Genomic DNA, 20,568 nt, shown 5'->3' with positions numbered 1-20,568 from the left:
AGTGTGTGGATCACAACAAACTGTGGAAAATTCTTCAAGAGATGGGAATATCAGACTACCTTACCCACCTTCTGAGAAATCTGTATGCAGGTCAAGAAGCAACAGTTAGAACTGGACATGGAACAATGGACTGGTTCAAAATTGGGAAAGGAGTACATCAAGGCTGTATACTGTCACCCTGCTTATTTAACTTATATGCAGAGTTCAGTTCAGTTCACTTGCTCAGTCATGTCCGACTCTGCAACACCATGGACTGCAGCACGCCAGGCTTCCCTGTCCATCACCAACTCTCAGAGCTTGCTCAAACTCATGTCCGTTGAATCAGTGATGCTATCCAACCATCTCATCCTCTGTCTTCTCCTTCTCCTCCTGCCCTCAATCTTTGCCACCATCAAGATCTTTTCTAATGAGTCAATTCTTTGCATCAGGTGGCCAAAGTATTGGAGCTTCAGCTTCAGCATCAGTCCTTCCAATGAACATTCAGGACTGATTTCCTTAGGATTGACTGGTTTGATCTCCTTGCAGAGTACATCATGTGAAATGCTGGGTTGGATGAAGCACAAGCTGGAATCAAGACTGCTGGGAGAAATATCAATAACCTCAGATATGCAGATGACATCACTCTAATAGGAGAAAGTGAAGAAGAACTAAAGAGCCTCTTGATGAAGGTGAAAGAGAAGGGTGAAAAAGTTGGCTTAAAAATCAACATTAAAAAAACTAAGATCATGGCATCTGGTCCCATCACTTCATGGCAAATAGATGGGGAAACAGTGGAAACAGTGGCTGACTTTATTTTCTTGGGCTCCAAAATCACTACAGTTGGTGACTGCAGCCATGAAATTAAAAGATGCTTGCTCCTCGGAAGAAAAGCTATGAGAAACCTAGGGAGCATATTAAAAAGCAGAGACATTACTTTGCCGACAAAGGTCCATAAAGTCAAAGCTATGGTTTTTCCAGTAGTCATGTATGGATGTGAGAGTTGGACTATAAAGAAAGCTAAGCACTGAAGAATTGATGCTTTTGAACTGTGGTGTTGGAGAAGACTCTTGATAGTCCCTTGGACTGCAAGGAGATCCAACCAGTCCATCCTAAAGGAAATCAGTCCTGAATATTCATTGGAAGGACTGATGCTGAAGCTGAAGCTCCAATACTTTGGCCACCTGCTGCGAAGAGTTGACTCATTAGAAAAAGACCCTGATGCTGGGAAAGTTTGAAGGCAGGAGGAGAAGGGGATGACAGAGGACGAGATGGTAGCATGGCATCACTGACTCAATAGACATTAGTTTGAACAAGCTCCAGAAGATGGTGAAGGACAGGGAAGCCTGCTGTCCATGGGGTTGCAGAGTCAGACAGGACTGAGCGACTGAACAACTGGCTACATTCCCTGTGTGTATAGTACAGTCTGTAGCTAATCTCCTTTCTACCCAGTAGCTTGTACCTCTTACTCCTCTACCCCATCCCTCACCCCGCTGGTTTGTGGTCTATATCATGCGTCCGTTTCTTTTTTGTTCTATCCACTAGTTTGCTGTATTTCTTTTTGTTTTTGTTTTTTTTTTTAGTTAGCTGTATTTCTAAGATTCCATATGTAAGTGAAATCATGTAGTATTTGTCCTTCTCTGTCTGACTTATTTCACTTGGCACAATACCCTCCAGGTCCACCTGTATTGTTGCAAATAACAGGATTTCTTTCTTACTGTGGCTGAGTAGTATTCCATTGTGTGTGTGTATGTGTATATATATATATATATATATACATACACATGTGTATTATATGTACACACACACACACACACCCCCCACATCTTCCTTCTCCACTCCTCTGTTGATTTATTTCTTGTCTTTTTTGTAATAGCCTCTGATAGGTGTGAGGTAGTATCTCATTGTGGTTTTGGTGTGTGTTTCCCTGATGACTAGTGATGCTGAGCATGTTTTCATATGTCTGTGTGTTTCTTTAGAAAGATGTCTCTTCAGGTCCTCTGCTCCATTTTCAATCAAGTTGTTTGTTTTTTTGTGTTCAGCTGTATGACTTCTGTGTGTATTTTGGATACTGACTTCTTACCAGACATATTTTCTCCCATTCAGTAGGTAGCCTTTTGTTTTTTTGATAAGTTTCTTTTGCTGTGCAAAAGCTTTTTGGTTTTATTAGGTCCCATTTGTTAATTTCTGCTTGTTCTCCTTGCCTGAGGAGACAGATCCAGAATGATAGAGGTGACCCTTGAACAAACCGGGGGTTAGGGGCCCCAACCCTCTGCATACACCCCCCCGTCAGCCCTCAGTATCCATGGTTCTACCTCTGAGAATTCACCCCATGTAGCATCTGCTGCTGAAAACCGCCCGTGTGAGAGTGGACGTGCCCAGCTCAAGCCTGTGTTAAGGGGCCTACTGTACTGCTAAAGTCCATGTCCAAGAACACACTGCCTGTTTTCTTCCAGGACTTTCACAGTTTCAGGCTCTACAAGGCTTTTTCTGGCTCCACAGCTTAAAGCAGGACTAGAGCCTTGGGTGCTGGCCGCCCGTACGGCTCCAGGCTGTTGGCTCGGGTGCATCCTTGTGGTTCATCTTTGCGGTTCATTCTTGTGCTTCATCCTTGCGATTCATTCTTGTGGTTCATCCTTGTAGTTCATCTTTGCGGTTCATTCTTGTGGTTCATCTTTGCAGTTCATCGTTGCAGCTCATCTTTGCGGTTCATTCTTGTGGTTCATCCTTGTGGTTCATCCTTGCGGTTCATCCTTGCGGCTCATCTTTGCGGTTCATCTTTGTGGCTCATTCTTGTGGTTCATGTTTGCGGTTCATCCTTGCAGTCCAGGTCACAACTGACAGCTCTGGAAGCCAGAGCCGCCCGACCAGACACGAGAAGGCCCCTGTGGCTGTGAGCAGTAGAACACATGGTGGACAAGCACAGTGCTTCAGGAAGGGGAGGGGATCATCAAGGGTCTGACCTGGGTCTGTGTCACTCAAAGCCACCCCCACCCCCCACCCCCACCCCCGAGCCGACAGCAGGGCCTGCAGTGGAGTTTCACCTGCAGGGCGTCGGTGTGTCTGCATCTGCAGGCCCCCTGCAGGGGCCAGGCCTCCAGGACCCCTCCCCGCCAGCAGCTCCCCAGCCCGGCCCGGCCTCTCCATCTCTAGCCCCTCCTCGGGTCACCCTCACCTCACCCCAGGGCCGTGTCTCTGGGAGCCAGACCACAGGGCCGCAGCACGGACGACCCCACCCCGGACCCTGGACCTGGCGTGGCTGCCACAGGACCCGGTCTGCCCCGGGGAGGGTCGGGGTGAGCACATCGCCCGAGCCTGATGATGCCCAACTCACGCGAGCTCGCGGTGGAACGCCAGGATCCTGTGCAGGGCGCGCTCCTGCCGCGGCACATACTCGCGGGCACGCAGGTGCTCCCGGTCCAGTGCCTCATCGTAGTCCCCGACTTCCGCTGAGGTGAGAGAGGAGCAGCAGGTGATCTCAGTGCTTACGTAAAAGTACAAGGTGCAAATGCAAGAACTAAAAGCAAAAAAATTATTCTAATTCTGTAGTAAAAGAATATACCCCTCAAACAAAATTCTGTACTAGAGTTTCCCAAATATCTTATGCTATTAGAAGCAAACACACAGGCAGGTGAAGGGAATTTCTCCTGACTCCTCAACAGGAAAGATGCTGGCGAGCAACTTGGGCGGCAAATCTTGAGCTGCTGTCAGCTACATTTTCATCCATGCTTTCTCTGTGAGCTGTCTCAAGACCATCACACCCTGGATAAGGTCCTGTGTTTTGTTTCGGAATAATGTATTTTAAATTGTTTTTTCCTTCAGGACTTCTCAAATTCTCAAGGAACAATGACTGTTTCTCTAGTTCATGTATTTTAAGGCTCCGCTTATTTGAAAAACAGTGGTTAAAGCCCAATCATTTTAAGCAATATACTGTTTGGAGACAGTCTCACACTCACAGAAGAGGTGCAGGCACAAGATCACACCTTGGCACAAGAGTGTACACAACAGGACCTGCTCACCCCACCCCGCACCCACCACCCAGATCAGGACCACCTGGTGCCGCGTCCAAGCCTCAGCCCCGGGCGCGTCCTGGCAGGTGCCTGACATGTCTCTAAAGCCAAGGACTAGGTCAGAACCCTACAGTACATCTAGCCCCGTGCATCTTCACCAGCCCCCAGTCTGCACAGCACAGGCCCAGGGAGGACAAGCCACTAAGGGAAATGTGAGCTGCAAACACAGCCCTTAAGCAAGAGGCCCCGCCAGATGGCGGTGTGCACTGAAGACCACCTTCCGTCTGAGATGACCCAGGACAAACAAGAACTAAGAGACTCCTGAGAGTCCCCTGGACTGCAAGGAGATCCAACCAGTCCATCCTAAAGGAAATCAGTCCTGAATACTCATTGGAGGGACAGATGCTGAAGCTGATCTCCAATACTTTGGCCATCTGGTGAGAAGAGGCAACTCATTGGAAAAGACCCTGATGCTGGGAAAGACTGAAGGCGGGAGGAGAAGGGGACGACAGAGGATGAGATGGTTGGATGGCATTACCAACTCAGTGGACATGAGTTTCAGCAAGCTCCGGGAGATGGTGAATGACAGGGAAGCCTGGAGTGCTGCAGGCCATGGGGTCGCAAAGAGTCAGACATGACTTAGCAACTGAATAACAACAAAGATGCTTCAACACTTGCGTTGCCAACCATGAACAAGACCCAGCTGGCAGGATGGGAAACCTATGAGAACATTTGCTGTTTGGAGATGGTGTGTCACGGAAGGACCAAGGAAAGGCACATACCCTGTGGTCCTAACATGCTGGAGCCTCTCTCTGCCCTGCTTCCTGCACCCTCACTCCAGGGCACCCATTCTACACAGAGGACGCGGTCCAGCGCCCACGCTCCAGAGCACCTGTTCTACACGGAAGATGAGGTCCAGCGCCCACTCTCCAGAGCACCCATTCCGCACAGAGGACGTGGTCCAGTCCAGGAGCCTCTGGGTCTACTTCCTGTCCTGCACAGGGGCAGCACACACCTGCTTCCCACAGCCTCCCCTCGCGCTCCTCCCAGCTCATGTCTGAAGTCACATAACGCTTCATGCTCTGAAGCATCTCCCGCTGAGATATTGGAGGGTTTCCTCTGTCCTTCAGGGACTGATGCCTGCCTTGTCATGGGGGCTGTGATGTCACCCAGAGTCAGGGTACAGCCTGGAGCCCAAACTGGAGGTCTGAGGCCAAGGGAAACCGTTGGGGTCTCGCACGGCCCATCCCCCTCCCAGGCAGGAAGCTAACCTTTAGCCCCTCAGAAAAACCTGGGCGCAGCGGGTCCCATGAATGTGGGTCGCATGGGGACACTCACCCTGCAGGAGGTGGGATGCCAGGAGGGCGGCCGTGGTGTCCGTGCAGGTCAGACGCTCCTCCAGAAGGTCTCTCTTAAGCTGCAGGGCAAACAGGTAGCTAGGAGGAGGGAGAAACACAGAAGTCAGGCCCAAGGCCCCTGGGACACACATCCCCACGTTGAGGAGGACACACAGCCCGGCTGCATGGAGCAGACGGTGCCCAGGCAGCCTGGCCCCACAGCACTCAGCATCCACACGGCGGGCAGCACACCACACCCCAGGGCACCGACCACCCGGAGCCACGCTTTCAAGGGGGCAGCTCACAGACTCGTGTTCCCTGTGTTACACAGACACAACCGCACGCACAGTTTTGTGGGAAGTAGCAGAAAGACCCAACAAGGACAGAGCATCAAGTGTGGCTGCGAGTCTCAGAGAGATGGATAATACCCGATCTTGGCTAGAATCTGAGACACAGGCACCCTGAATTAAGTGGTGAGAGTGTAGCAGGGGGTGGGTTGACACCATTTATACATTCATTCACTCACCAGCGAGCAGCCCTGAGCACCTGGCTGCTCCAGGCGCTGGAGACAGCAGGGGAGCAGGACAGCCGCCCCGTCCTTCTCGGGGCTCACACGCCAGTGTCAGCACCAGCGCCTACTGGGCTCACACCGGAAATGTGCGTCCCCCTCCTCAAGCAATCCCACCCCGTGAACTTTTTTTCCTACAGAAATATTTCCAGAGCTCACGAATATGTGTGCAGAAGGAGACTTATCTGCAGCACTACAGCAGAGAACAGCGGGACACAACCCAGACTTGCACTGACATGAGGCTGGTTAACCAAATCCGGAGGCAGCCACGCACACCGGCATGGAAGGACGCCCATGGCAGGCAGCGGGCACGCAGGTAAGAGAAAGAGAGCCGCCCGCGGCTCTGCGCGTGCATCTGCCGCTGCTTTCTGAGACACTCATCTAAGGCCCCCGGGCTGCCAGCGCGGGGCCTCCGCCTGGAGGACTCGCCCCCCTGTGTCCAGCCTGCAGGGGCTGGGGTGGCATGCAGTGAGGGGAACGCCGACTTTTTACTCCATGTAACTTCACAGCTTTTTTTCTTTTACCACAGATATGTCATTTTTTAATAAATAAAACAAGGACCTTCTGCATAAACTTGACTTGGCCCCAGGACAGAATTAGGCCGACACTTACTGTTGCTCACAGTTGTCGAGGCATATATATTTTTTTTTTTTTTTGAGGCATATATATTTAAAAGTGGTTCCCAAAGAGGGACTTCTTGGTAAATGTCAGGTATTTAATGCACCGTTAAGATAAGCTCACTCATATTTTCTGCTGTCCTTGGGGTCAGCCTCCCTCCTGTGAAGACTTGTGGCTGGAGCCACATGGTCTAAGCTTCCCTGCAGCCCAGCTTGTGGCTTTGTGACAATGGAACAGTTGGCAGAGACCCACGCAGACGGTCCAAGACCCAGAGGATTCGGATACAAATCCACGTCAGGTCAGGAAGCTACTCTGTCACCACTGCATCGTCACTGTAGTCCTCTCTTCACTTACATCCGACTCTGGGTTTCCACTTGATTTTTAGATTTTTGCTTTACTCCTCGTGATAAAATCGGTACATAAAACAAAAGGGAAAAAAACCACTTCCATAATCTTAATACCCAGGTAAAACAACTGCAAACACTTTCAATCATTTCTGCAAAGAATTGATCCTGAATTTAAAAAAGCAGCAGAAAAGAGATCCCCTGAAGAATTTCCGCTCCGTATACTCCTAAAGACTTTCACACTTGGTTCTTCTCCCAGTTAAAGTCATTTTGTTGATAGAATAGTAAAGGAATGGGCAAAACTCCTACAAGCTTTTTGCCAGCATGCTAAGTTGATTCAGTCGTGTCTGACTCTGTGAGACCCTACGGACTGCAGCCCACCAGGCTCCTCTGTCCATGGGATTCTCCAGGCAAGAATACTGGAGTGGGTTGCCATGCCCTTCTCCAAACTTTCTGCACACACAAATCTAGGCTCATCTGGAGAATATTTGTTCAGCAGTACCCTAACACCCCTCTTTTAATTCTCAAATTTATAACACGATCTTTCTTCTAAATCCTATTTGCATTTGGGTCTGTGAGGAGTTAACTCCAACAATGCTGCTTTTAGCTGTGACACTCTGGTCCCAGCTTGGACACGGACACTGGGCTTGCTCTCTGTGTGGAGGACCCTGACCAGGCACCCAGGTGACGTGCAGGTGCTACAGAGGGTGAGCGGGACCCGCTCACGGCGGCTCTGTCAGTCAGGCTCTTTACCGTGTATATTCTTCTTGCAACTGACCCGGATCCGGTGGGAAGAACTTCACTGCCAGGCGAAGCACTGCATTCTTTGGTCCTATGGAAAGAAAAATTTACAGTCCACAAATAAGTCACTCTCTGTATTTGCTATCTCTCTGCATGTTCTGGCATAACTGAGCTGGTGCTTTCAAATGGACTGTTAGAGCAAGTCTTTTCAAGTAAGAGGATATTAAGACCCTTCCTGTGTATGAAGTTATTAGTCCGAAGTACCAGTCACACGCAGCAAAGAAAAAAATGAAAAACTTCTGTATTAAGCAGGGGTTACTAAAAGTTTGAAACCCTAAAAAAAAAGACTGCACATTAAAATCTTAAAATATATTCTTCTTATTTTAGGAGTAAAAAAGTGATAAAAAATGACAGTGTTTATACTAATAGTAGTAGCAATAATTTAAAAAGCCTGGGACCTCCCAGGCGGCCTAGAGGCTATGATCCTGGGCTTTCACTGCCAGGGCCTGGGTTCAACCCCTGGTCAGGGAAATGAGATCCCATGAGCAGAGTGCCAAAGCCAAAAAATAAAAATAAATAAAAAAATTAAAAGGCCATTATTCTTTAAATCCTTATATACTTTAGTGAAAGAAAAATGTTATCATTCAATATATGAAACTAGGACAACCTGATTACTGTAAAGAAAAAGCATAAGCTATTAGCTCATCTGAGTATTTTAGCTTTATTGAAATTTTATAATAACCCAGTCATGTAATTTTCACCAACAGAAAAGAGGAACTGCTTTGCTAAAATGCTACAGCAACTGAAATGGCCTTGGCTTCTAAGTGAACAAAAGTTCCCCCCATAATCCTCTCCCCCTCAATTTAGTTCTAAAAATGTTACAGGTGAGTTCAAATGACTGGAGATGTCACCTGAATGTCCTTTCATAATTAGAAGCTGCACACTCATTTTGCATATTGGCCAAAAATTGAAGCAGTACTGACCAGCAAATCCTATTCTCCCACAGGTGAGGCAGGTAACCAAGAAGTATCTGAGTCAGGTGATGCCCCACCCTCCACGTCTCACAGCCTGAAGCTAAACGGCAAAGCGACCTCCCAGCGCACCTGCCGCGGGTGGCGCGATGCTGCCGCCCCGAGGTGAGGGTCACGGTCGGCTGCGCCTTGAATCTGAACAGTCAAGGGCAAGCATCTCAGGTGAACAGAATTTTAAAGAGTTAAAAAAGGACTTACTTCGTACTTGCCTAATGATGGGTTTCATAGGTTCAAGCCAGATCTAAAGAGAATTTAAGAAAAGATATCAAATTCATTAACTTACTTCTCTATTTAATCAGCATATTGCAAAACACAAAAATATTTATATTTAAGACAAACATTTAAAGCAGGAACAGCCCCCCCATGTCGAATCTTGATACAACAGACGCCAAGTCCCGCAGGGCCCGCTGTAAACCACTGAGTCACACGGTGTGCTGTCGCCGGGCAGAGTGGACACAGAACTCTGTGCGTGTAGGTGTGTGCATGGAGGTGTGCGGTGTGTGTGAGTGTGTGTATATGGCGTGTGGTGTGTGTGTGAGTGTGGTATGTGTGTGTATGGTGTATGGTGTGTGGTATGTGTGGGGGTGTGGGTGTGGTGTGGTATGTGTGTGTGATGTCTGTGTGGTGTGTGTGAGTGTGTGTGTGATGTGTGACGTGAGTGTGGGGATGTGTGTGTGTAATGTGGTATGTGTGTGTGATGTCTGTGTGTGCTGTATGTGTGTGATGTGTGGTGTGAGTGTGGTGTGTGTGTGTGTGTGTGTGGGGGGGGTGTGTGTGAGTGTGTGTGTGATGTGTGGCGTGAGTGTGGGGATGTGTGTGTGTAATGTGGTATGTGTGTGTGATGTCTGTGTGTGCTGTATGTGTGTGATGTGTGGTATGAGTGTGGTGTGTGTATATGGTGTATGATGTGTGTGTGTGTGTGTGGTGTGTGTGAGTGTGTGTGTGATGTGTGGCGTGAGTGTGGGGATGTGTGTGTGTAATGTGGTATGTGTGTGTGATGTCTGTGTGTGCTGTATGTGTGTGATGTGTGGTGTGAGTGTGGTGTGTGTGTATGGTGTATGATGTGTGTGTGTGTGTGTGTGGTGTGTGTGAGTGTGTATGTGATGTGTGGCGTGAGTGTGGGGATGTGTGTGTGTAATGTGGTGTGTGTGTGTGATGTCTGTGTGTGCTGTATGTGTGTGATGTGTGGTGTGAGTGTGGTGTGTGTGTATGGTGTATGATGTGTGTGTGTGTGTGTGTGGTGTGTGTGTGAGTGTGTATGTGATGTGTGGTGTGAGTGTGGGGATGTGTGTGTGTAATGTAGTGTGTGTGTGTGATGTCTGTGTGTGCTGTATGTGTGTGATGTGTGGTGTGTGGTGTGTGGTGTGTGTGTATGGTGTATGATGTGTGTGTGTGTGTGGTGTGTGTGAGTGTGTATGTGATGTGTGGCGTGAGTGTGGGGATGTGTGTGTGTAATGTGGTATGTGTGTGTGATGTCTGTGTGTGCTGTGTGTGTGTGATGTGTGGTGTGTGTATATGGTGTATGATGTGTGTGTGTGTGTGTGTGTGTGTGTGGTGTGTGTGAGTGTGTATGTGATGTGTGGCGTGAGTGTGGGGATGTGTGTGTGTAATGTGGTGTGTGTGTGTGGTGTATGGTGTGTGTGACGTGTGGTGTGGGTGTGTATGTGATGTGGTGTGTGTGTGTGATGTCTGTGTCTGGTGTGTGTGATGTCTGTGTGTGAGTGTGTGTGATGTGTGGTGTGAGTGTGTGTGTGGCATGTGCTGTGTGTGGCGTGTGTGGGCGTGTGGTGTGTGTGTGTATGTAGGGGGTATCTGCTAAGTCCATACACATGTCAGCACCCACTGCCTCTGTAAGCAGCAAGCTGACGAGAGGACTACTGTGTGATGGGGTGGCCGTGGCTCCATGATGCCGACGTGCTCTTTGAACTAACAGGTCATTTGGTTTCTTTAAAACATTTCCACCTATAAACACTAAAGCTCCACACTTTGACGGTTCATCTATTAAGTAAAATGAGTATAACCAGTTTAGTAAAGCAGTTTGCTCAAATCCATCCTTGAAACGACTGATTGGAAAAGACCCCGATGCTGGGAAAGATTGAAGGCAGGAGGAGAAGGGGACGACAAAGGATGAGATGGTTGGATGGCATCACCGACTTGATGGACATGGGTTTGAGTAAGCTCCGGGAGATGGTGAAGGACAGGGAGGCCTGGTGTGCTTCAGTCCACGGGGTTGCAAAGAATCGGACACAACTGAGTGATTGAACAACCCTTGAAACGAGTATCACAGAAGATAGGTGCTACTTGCTTTTGTAAGTTGTGCAGAAGGGGTTCCCCTGTAGCTGCACAGAGGACATTTCAATCGTGCAGTCTGAGGGTCACAGCGTGCCCTGCCCGCATCATGCCAGCAGTTCCCAGGGCACTGGCCCAGGAGCACCACCGTCAGCATTCCGCAGCTCATCCGGAGCCTCTTTTCAAAAACACACCACAGCACGTACCCAGCAGGACTGCACGTTCTGAAACTCCAGGCCGAAGTAGTCACATTCTATCAGATTCAAGCGCTTCCACACCTGCGTCAGTAACACCTGGCCATCACACTTAGGCTGGGATGAGATAGAGAAAACAGGAGGAGGATTAATTACATGACCTTCAATAACAAAGGTTTACCAACGCTGGGCATGAGTCCTTCCCCACAGGCAAAACTTTGCTACCTTAACTTCTTGCTTCCCTCTCCCTTCTGATGAGGCTCACAAACTGTCACAGGGCAAACAGATGAAACAGGCTCTCCCTTCCCAGAAACTGACACCCAGTGAAGCTAAAAAGGCCTCAATCTGACATTCTTAGAGTGCGTTTAGTTACATTCTTTCATAACTTTAAGGTTACAGGAGCCATTTTTAGCCTCAGTAAACATATCATCAAAGGATCCCGACATTTACTAAAAAGGTGAGTCTTGTTTCCATGTCCGCAGGGGCCCCAGCTGTAACGCAGTGTCTGGCCGCCCCTCACACGGCCAGAGGGCAGCCCTCCCTCTGCTCACAAAGATGAGTTCCAGCGGACGAAAGGCTGGAGGAACAGAAGAGGCTGTATCTGTGTCCTCCGGGTGAGGAGAGTCCCCTAAGCAGAGCACAAAGGACAGACAGATTTGATGAAACAAAAATAAACATTTTCTGAAAAGAAAGACACCGAGCAAAGTTACAATCTTGAATTGTGCTGAAAAAACTCATGTCTCATGCTGCTCTTACAAACTGTGTGAAGAAATACGCATGGCTTCAGGCAGACAAAGGAACTCAAGCCCTCTGGTGATAAATACATGAAAACAGTGAGGTATCCCATTCACCCATCAAACAGGTTATGATGATGCTCGCAGAGAGTGGCGTGGCTGCGGGGAAACCACATTCACTGCCTGGACGACGTGAAAACACCTCATACACACCTTTGTCCCAGCAACTCCACTTTCACTTCCTTCTGCAGATAACCCAGAACAGCTACAGAGCTAACACGCAAGGACAGACGGGCAAAGAATTGTAAAATTAGTAGTGATGGACGCATCCATAATTAAATCACACATCCCTCGAGAAGAACACGGAACTCTGTATGGACCATCATGGAACAGAGTCAGGACAACAGTTCAGTCAAGAAAAGGAGTTTCCGTCTCTATACACTGTGTCTCCCTTTCATAAAACACACCCTACTAACACACCACAGAGACAGCACACCCTACCAACCCACCACAGAGAGAGCGCACCCTACCAACACACCACGGAGACAGCACACCCTAACAACACACAACGAAGACAGCACACCCTACCAACACACCACAGAGAGAGCGCACCCTACCAACACACCACGGAGACAACACACACTACTAACACACCACGGAGAGAGCGCACCCTACCAACCCACCACAGAGAGAGCACACCCTACCAACACACCACGGAGACAGCACACCCTAACAACACACAACGAAGACAGCACACCCTACCAACACACCACAGAGAGAGTGCACCCTACCAACCCACCACAGAGAGAGCGCACCCTACCAACACACCACGGAGACAGCACACCCTAACAACACACAACGAAGACAGCACACCCTACCAACACACCACAGAGAGAGCGCACCCTACCAACCCACCACAGAGAGAGCACACCCTACCAACACACCACGGAGACAGCACACCCTAACAACACACAACGAAGACAGCACACCCTACCAACACACCACAGAGACAGCGCACCCTACCAACACACCACAGAGACAGCGCACCCTAACAACCCACCACGGAGAGAGCGCACCCTACCAACACACCACGGAGACAGCACAACTTACCAACACACCACAGAGACAGCACACCCTACCAACACACCCCGGAGACAGTGCACCCTACCAACACACCACAGAGACAGCGCACCCTACCAACACACCACAGAGACAACGCAACCTACCAACACACCACAGAGACAGTGCACCCTACCAACACACCACAGAGACAACGCAACCTACCAACACACCACAGAGACACCGCACCCTACCAACACACCACGGAGACAGTGCACCCTACTAACACACAACAGAGACAACACACACTACCAACACACCACAGAGACAAGTCAGGAAGGCTGTGTGCTGCATCTTCAAGGGTCTGAGCAGAAGTGGGGGATGGGGTAAGGCCTGCCACGCTCACCTCAATTATTAACTAGTCCTAGATATTAAAGTCTAAATTTTCCATCAGCAGGCATGTCATTTGTGCGGTTAAGATATAATAAATATAAGTGGGGGGAGAGGGACATATCCGTGTTTAACCACCAGATTTTTTCCCTTTGTGCTCGGGAGGTGCTGAGGCTCCTGAAATGAGAACTGTCATTTGAAGGAATAAAAACCTGTCCTTCATCCTAGCAGGGATGCTCACGGAGAACCACGGAATGAGCACTCTGTCAGGACAGAGAGGTGAACTCAAAGTGATCTCCCTGAAGATACAGCTCACAGAGAACACAGATGCAGGCCTTCCGGGTCAAGGTCCTGTGACGTCCGCCCTACGAGCTTCAACGCACAACATCAACTAGAAACTCACTACACAAAAGATGGGATTCATGTAGGAGATGGGGAAATTACTGTACAGATATCAGTGGCCCTTTTAGGACAGAGATGAAGAAACAACCACATTTGGAACAGCAATGAAAGAGCTGAAATATCTTGGAATAAACTTCCAATAAAAGAGAGCCTTATGGAGGAAAGTTTAAACACATGATTATGAGAATCAGGGGCAGAGGTGGACAGCAGCCACCATCCTGGAGAGATACCCACAGGGACGTCGGTTCTCCTTCCGCTGCCACACAGACTCCTGGCAGCCCTAATAAAAGTACCAAGAGGGTTCTTTAAGGAAAGGATCGGCTCATTCCACAGCTGATATATTACTTTTTTTAGAATGCAAGAAAGGTCAAGAAAATTCTGAAAAAGTAAGAGAGGATGAGCCTTAGCAGACAGTCAAATTGTTGAGAAACCATAGTAATGAAAACATCTGGTGCACGTCCGCACAGATGACTCAGGGGAACAGAGCGAGAGGTGAAGAAATAAACCCAAATACGTAAAACAGGTGAACGTCTGGTAACAGTGACATTTCAGATCAACCAGGGGAAGGAAGCAGACTATTCAATAAATTCCATTGGTTATCCATCTGGAAAAACTAGGTGTATCCTTATCTCACACACTAAGTTCAAGATGAATAAACTCTAAACACATAAGCACCTACCCACGTAAGGCCTGCAGTGAGATGAATCTGTCTGGTACTCCGTGTGGGAGAAGGCCATAGCAGCAGCTAACAGCCATCACAGGGGGTCTGAGAGACTGAACACTAACATGGAAACATCTGCACACAAGGGAACACTGTGAAGTCAGAAGACGTCTTCAAGACAAACGAGAAACTTTCAGAGCTCACATCACAAAGGGCTAATTTCTCTCAAACACGCGAACTGTAGCCGAATAGAAAATGGGCAAAAGGACAGGCTGCTGACAGAAACAGAAACCTAGGTGACGTTGAGACGGAGTTAGAGGAACGCAGATGGACTACACGGAGACCCACCTCTGTCCATCAGCCGGGCGGGGTCTGAAGGCGCCGAGTCGGGGAGTGGGGGAGAAGGCCCCCTGTGGGGTAGGGGGAGCAAACAGACCATCTCCGGAGCCCACGGGCCAGCCAGCTACCAAGACCGAGATGTCCGCCGCGGTCTTCAAGCCCCCACTCCTCGGAGCTCTCTCGGGACTCCCCGGTGAGGAGGACTCCACGCGCCACCGCTGAGGGGCCATGCCTGGAGGGGACTAAGGTCCCACAAGGCACACGGCGCGGCCCCAAAAGACGTGTTTCACAGGTGCTGAGCCACGCGTGTAGAACAACGTTCGTCACCACAGCGCTTCTCACAGCAGACGGTTAATGCGGCCCAAAGCTGCAGCACAGGCCAGGCCGCTAGGCCGCTCTCCGCACGGAAGTGAGAGGAGCACCAAGGCGAACTGTGAGAACACAGCCGGCTGCAGAACAGCGCAGGCGCCGCTGCGCAGACAGACACAGCCTGTAAACACACGTGCGGACTGCAGGGGGGCGCAGACCCTCCTCGGAAGGGGCACAGGGACCTAGGAATGACCGCTGGTTTTGGAGAACCGGGCCACGTGACAGAGAAGACACTTAAACTACAGAAGAATGGCTGGGGAAATGGACCACCTTAAAACCAAACTTCTAGACATCAGAGGACACTGGGAAGGCATGAAATCGGCAAGTCATAAACTAGATGTTTGGAACCCGAAAGTCCAACAACGGTCCACAAATCATAAGGGAAAAGAAGACAGTTCATCTAAAGAGAAGCGGGCAAGATATTTGAATAGGCACTTTCAAAGAACATATTTAATGGCCAATACACAGTAAGAAGGGGGCTTCACAGGTGACTCGGTGGTAAAGAACCTGCCTGCCAATGCAGGAGACGTGGGTTCAATCCCTGGGTCAGGAAGATCCCCTGGAGGAGGGCATGGCAACCCACTCCAGTGTTCTTGCCTGGAGAATCCCGTGGACAGAGGAGCCTGGTGAACTACAGTCTGTGGGGTCACACAGTCAGACACGACTGAGCGACTGAACACCACCAACGAAGAGAAGAGCTGCGCCGTGTGACTGCCCATGCTACACCAGAGCCCCCAGGACTCTGAAAGCAAGAGGCCCGGCGGTGCCGCGACTGGCAAGGACGCGCGTACACATGGCTGGGGATGTGAGGCTGCGGGTCTCTTGGGGAAAGTGACAGACAGGCTCCACCGAAGCCCCACACACGCCTGTGACTGCGTGGTCAGCCCCGGGCACACACGCCACAGGAACGTCTGTCAATGCAAACAGAAGCCGTGAGCACGGATGTCCACAGCAGCTTTATTTACAGCAAAAACGGAAACATCAGACAGGGTGGATAAATAATACGTGGTTTTGTTGACACAATGAAATATGACCCAGCGATGAAACAAAAGAAACCACTGCTTTGAGCAGCGATGCTGATCACTGAAGACGTCAGTGCCCATGCTGTATGATTACATTCGCAGCAAACTGAGGATCTGCAAAACCGCTTTACGGTCTGAAGATCAAAGCAGTGGCTCTGTGGGGGCTGTGAGGGCACAAGGGGGCCTCTGGCCGGCTCCCAGGGGAGGGGGCACGTGCACACACGGCTCACCAGGCTGCACTCCAAGGGGCCGTGCGCCCAACTGTGTAGGTGACTCCTCAGTACAAAGGTCGCCACAGGGACAGCAGGACTCAAACAGCTCTGGGAGTTCAGGGAAAGCGACCTTTCACCTTTCACACTGATCCCTCCAGAGATGCTCTGAGGCTTCACTTCTGCCCGATGGTATCAGGACGTACAGTGCCCGAGGCACCTGGCTCCACCGCTGGACACTGCCTGGAATGACTTCCAGCCCTCTCCCTAAACCTTGCCCTGATCAATCTCCTCCAGTCAAGGGCCATTGCAGAAAGGTGACCCAGAACACAGCACACCCGAGAAGCCCAGGTCCAGCGGTTACCTAGAATGGACTCCCCGGATGCTATGACCTAAGAGACAAGGTCTCTGGGGGCAGGATGACACCCAGGCACGCGCCAGTCCCCTCTAGTCTGTAACAACCACGGCACCAAGCGCTCGACATGACGGACAGAGAGGTTCCTTAGACCACAGGCACGCAGAGAGCAGAAGCCGCACTCTGACTCATGCTCAGCAATTAACAACTCACCACACACGCGGACTTCCAACAGAACAGGCTCTCTATGGGGACAAACGCTGGGTGGTTCCTGACACTTAAATTATTAAAACATTGCCAGGGGGTTCTCTGTGTAGAGTCATTTACATGACAGGCACTCAGACGTCTGTAAGTGAATAAATCACACAATAACTGGAAAACACTTTCAGTTCAGTTCAGATGCTCAGTCGTATCCGACTGTGCAACACCATGGATTGCAGCACGCCAGGCTTCCCCGTCCATCACCAACCCCCAGAGCTTGCTCAAACTTATGTTCATTGAGTCGATGATGCCATCCAAACATCTCATCCTCTCTCGTCCCCTTCTCCTCCTGCCTTCAATCTTTCCCAGCATCAGGGTCTTTTCCAATGAGTCAGTTCTTTGCATCAGGTGGCCAAAGTATTGGAGCTTCAGCTTTAGCATCAGTCCCTCCAATGAATATTCAGGACTTTTAGGATTGACTAGTTTCATCTCCTTGTAGTCCAAGGGATCCTCAAGAGTCTTCTCCAACACCACAGTTCAAAAGCATCAATTCTTCGGTGCTCAGCTTTCTCTATAGTTCAACTCTCACATCCATACATGAATACTGGAAAAACCATAGCTTTGACTAGATGGACCTTTGTTGGCAAAGTAATGTCTCTGCTTTTTAATATGCTGTCTAGGTTGGTCATAGCTTTTCTTCCAAGGAGCAAGCGTCTTTTAATTTCATGGCTGCAGTCACCATCTGAAGTGATTTTGGAGCCCAAGAAAATAAAGTCTGTCACAGTTTTCATTGTTTCTCCATCTATTTGCCATGGAGTGATGGTACCGGAAGCCATGATCTTCATTTTTTGAATGCTGAGTTTTAAGCCAGCTTTTTCACTCTCCTCTTTCACTTTCATCAACAGGCTCTTTATTTCCTCTTCATTTTCTGCCATAAGGGTGGTGTCATCTGCATATCTGAGGTTATTGATATTTCTCCCGGCAATCTTGATTCCAGTTTGTGCTTCATCCAGCCTGGCATTTAGCATGATGTACTCTGTATAGAAGTTAAATAAGAAGGGTAATAACATACAGCCTTGACGTACTCCTTTCCCAGTTTGGAAACAGTCTGTTGTTCCTTGTCCAGTTCTAACTGTTGCTTCTTGACCTATATACAGATTTCTCAGGAGGCAGATAAGGTAAGGTGGTCTGGTATTCCCATCTCTTTAAGAATTTTCCACAGTTTGTTGTGATCTACATACTCAAAGGCTTTGGCAGAGTCAATAAAGCAGAAGTAGGTGTTTTTCTGGAATTCTCTTGCTTTTTCTATGATCCAAGGAATGTTGGCAATTTGATCTCTGGTTCCTCTCCCTTTTCTAAATCCAGCTTGACTCATCTGGAAGTTCACAGTTTACGTACTGTTGAAGCCTGGCTTGGAGAATTTTGAGCATTACTTTGCTAGCATGTGAGATGAGTTCAATTGGATGGTAGTTTGAGCATCCTTTGGCATTGCCCTTCTTTGGGATTGGAATGAAAACCAACCTTTTCCAGTCCTGCGGTCACTGCTGAGTTTTCCAAACTTGCTGGCATATTGAGTGCAGCGCTTTCACAGCATCATCTTTTAGGATGTGAAATAGCTCAACTGGAATTCCATCAACTCCACTAGCATCCAGTGATGCTTCCTAAGGACCACTTGACGTCACATTCCAGGATGTCTGGCTCTAGGTGAGTGATCACACCATCATGATTATCTGGGTCGTGAAGATCTTTTTTGTATTGCTCTTCTATGTATTCTTGCCACCTCTTCTTAATATCTTCTGCTTCTGTCAATTTTTGTCCTTTATTGAGCCCATCTTTGCATGAAATGTTCCCTTGGTATCTTTAATTTTCTTGAAGAGATCTCTAGTCTTTCCCATTCTATTGTTTTCCTCTATTTCTTTGCATTGATCACTGAGGAAGGCTTTCTTCTCTCTCCTTGCTATTCTTTGGAACTCTGCATTCAAATAGGTATATCTTTCCTTTCCTCATTTGCCTTTAGCTTCTCTTCTTCTCTCAGCTATTTGTAAGGCCTCTCCAGACAACCATTTTGCCTTTTTGCACTTCTTTTTCTTGGGGAAGTTCTTGATCACGGCCTCCTGTACAGTGTGATGAACCTTCTTCCATAGTTCTTTAGGCACTGTCTATCAGATCTAATCTTCTCAATCTATTTGTCACTTCCACTGTATAATCATAAGGGGTTTGATTTAGGTCATACCTGAATGGTTTAGTGGTTTTCCTTGCTTTCTTTAAGTCTGAATTTTGCAATAAGGAGTTCATGATCTGAGCCACAGTCAGCTCCTGGTCTTGTTTTTGCTGTGATTTCAGTGTTGACCATCTGGTGATGTCCATTGTGTAAAGTATTCTCTTGTGTTGTTGGAAGAGGGTGTTTATATGACCAGTGCATTCTCTTGGAAGAACTCTATTAGCCTTTGCCCTGCTTCATTCTGTACTCCAAGGCCAAATTTGCCTGTTACTCCAGGTGACTCTTGACTTCCTACTTTTGCATCCCAGTCCCCTATAATGAAAAGGACATCTTTTATGGGTGTTAGTTCTAGAAGGTCTGATAGATCTTCATAGAACTGTTCAACTTTGGCTTCTTCAGCTTTATTGGTTGGGGCATAGACTTGGATTACTCTGAAACTGAATGGCTTGCCTTGGAAACAAACAGAGATCATTCTGTCATTTTTGAGATTGTACTCAAGTACTGCATTTCGGACTCTTTTGTTGGCTATGAGGGCTACTCCATTTGTTCTAAGGGATTCTTGCCCACAAGATATAATGGTCATCTGAATTAAATTCACCCATTCCAGTCCCTTTTAGTTCACTGACTCCTAAAACATTGATGTTTACTCTTGCCATCTCCTGGTTGACCACTTCTAATTTACCTTGATTCATGGACCTAACCTTCCAGGTTCCTATGCAATATTGCTCTTTATAGCATCGGATTTTACTTCCATCACCAGTCACATCCACAACTGGGCGTTGTTTTCACTCTGGCTCCGTCTCTTCATTCTTTCTGGAGTTATTTCTCTGCTCTTCTCCAGTAGAATATAGGGCACCTACCAACCTGGGTAGTTCATCTTTCAGCGACCTATCTTTTTGCCTTTTCATACTGTTGATGGGGATCAGGAAGCTTCCATAAGTCTCTTATCCTTAACCATCAGAGGGCAGACAGAATGAAAACCACAATCACAGAAAACTAATCAAACTGATCAAATGGACCACAGCTTTGTCTCACTCAATGAAACTATTAGCCAAGGCATGTAGGGCCACCCAAGATGGACAAGTCATGGTGGAGAGTTCTGACAAAACGTGGTCCACTGGAGAAGGGAATGGCAAACCACTTCCTTATTCTTGCCTCGAGAACCTTCAGTTTTGACCATAAATATTGACATCCAATCCAATGTCATTTGTTAATAGATGGGATAACCCACCACGAACAAGAGGACAAGTAACGTGTGAGGGACCACGCGGGCCACACAGAGATCGGGAAAGGGAAGCAGGAGGCAGAGTCATGGCATCCAGGCTGCTCCCGGACACTTGAGCGCCCTCCGTCCTGGCATCAGCGGTCAAGACAGCGAAAGGAAAAATAACCGGTGTGCTGCTGGACCAGCTCCGAAGCAGCAGCCAGCCCCCGACTCAGCTGTGCCCTCTCACGGCTTCCACACTCAGGGTTCACCTTCTGCTCCCAGAAATGCAGA

The 20,568-nt window shown here is 48.7% G+C and overlaps 1 protein-coding gene across 10 annotated transcripts in view; it reads right to left on the bottom strand.

The window, feature by feature from the left end:
- Positions 1-20,568, bottom strand: part of FARP2 (FERM, ARH/RhoGEF and pleckstrin domain protein 2) — a 98,407-nt gene that overhangs the window by 41,300 nt on the left and 36,539 nt on the right. For all 10 annotated transcript variants that reach the window (XR_006336029.1, XR_006336030.1, XR_006336031.1 and 7 more), the window contains 5 exons: positions 11,121-11,225; positions 8,824-8,866; positions 7,607-7,685; positions 5,325-5,422; positions 3,311-3,425 (listed from right to left, as the gene is read on the bottom strand). Coding sequence is in view for 7 of the 10 variants with exons in the window: in XM_043878805.1 (XP_043734740.1) it covers positions 3,311-3,425; positions 5,325-5,422; positions 7,607-7,685; positions 8,824-8,866; positions 11,121-11,225 (440 nt within the window). In the remaining 3 variants the exon portion in view is untranslated. The remainder of the gene's footprint in view (positions 1-3,310; positions 3,426-5,324; positions 5,423-7,606; positions 7,686-8,823; positions 8,867-11,120; positions 11,226-20,568) is intronic.

The sequence above is a fragment of the Cervus elaphus genome, chromosome 20, assembly GCF_910594005.1.
Source record: "Cervus elaphus chromosome 20, mCerEla1.1, whole genome shotgun sequence".
Lineage (NCBI taxonomy): Eukaryota > Metazoa > Chordata > Mammalia > Artiodactyla > Cervidae > Cervus > Cervus elaphus.
The sequence above is the reverse complement of the archived record's forward strand: the minus strand, read 5'-3'. Positions and strand labels throughout refer to the sequence as shown.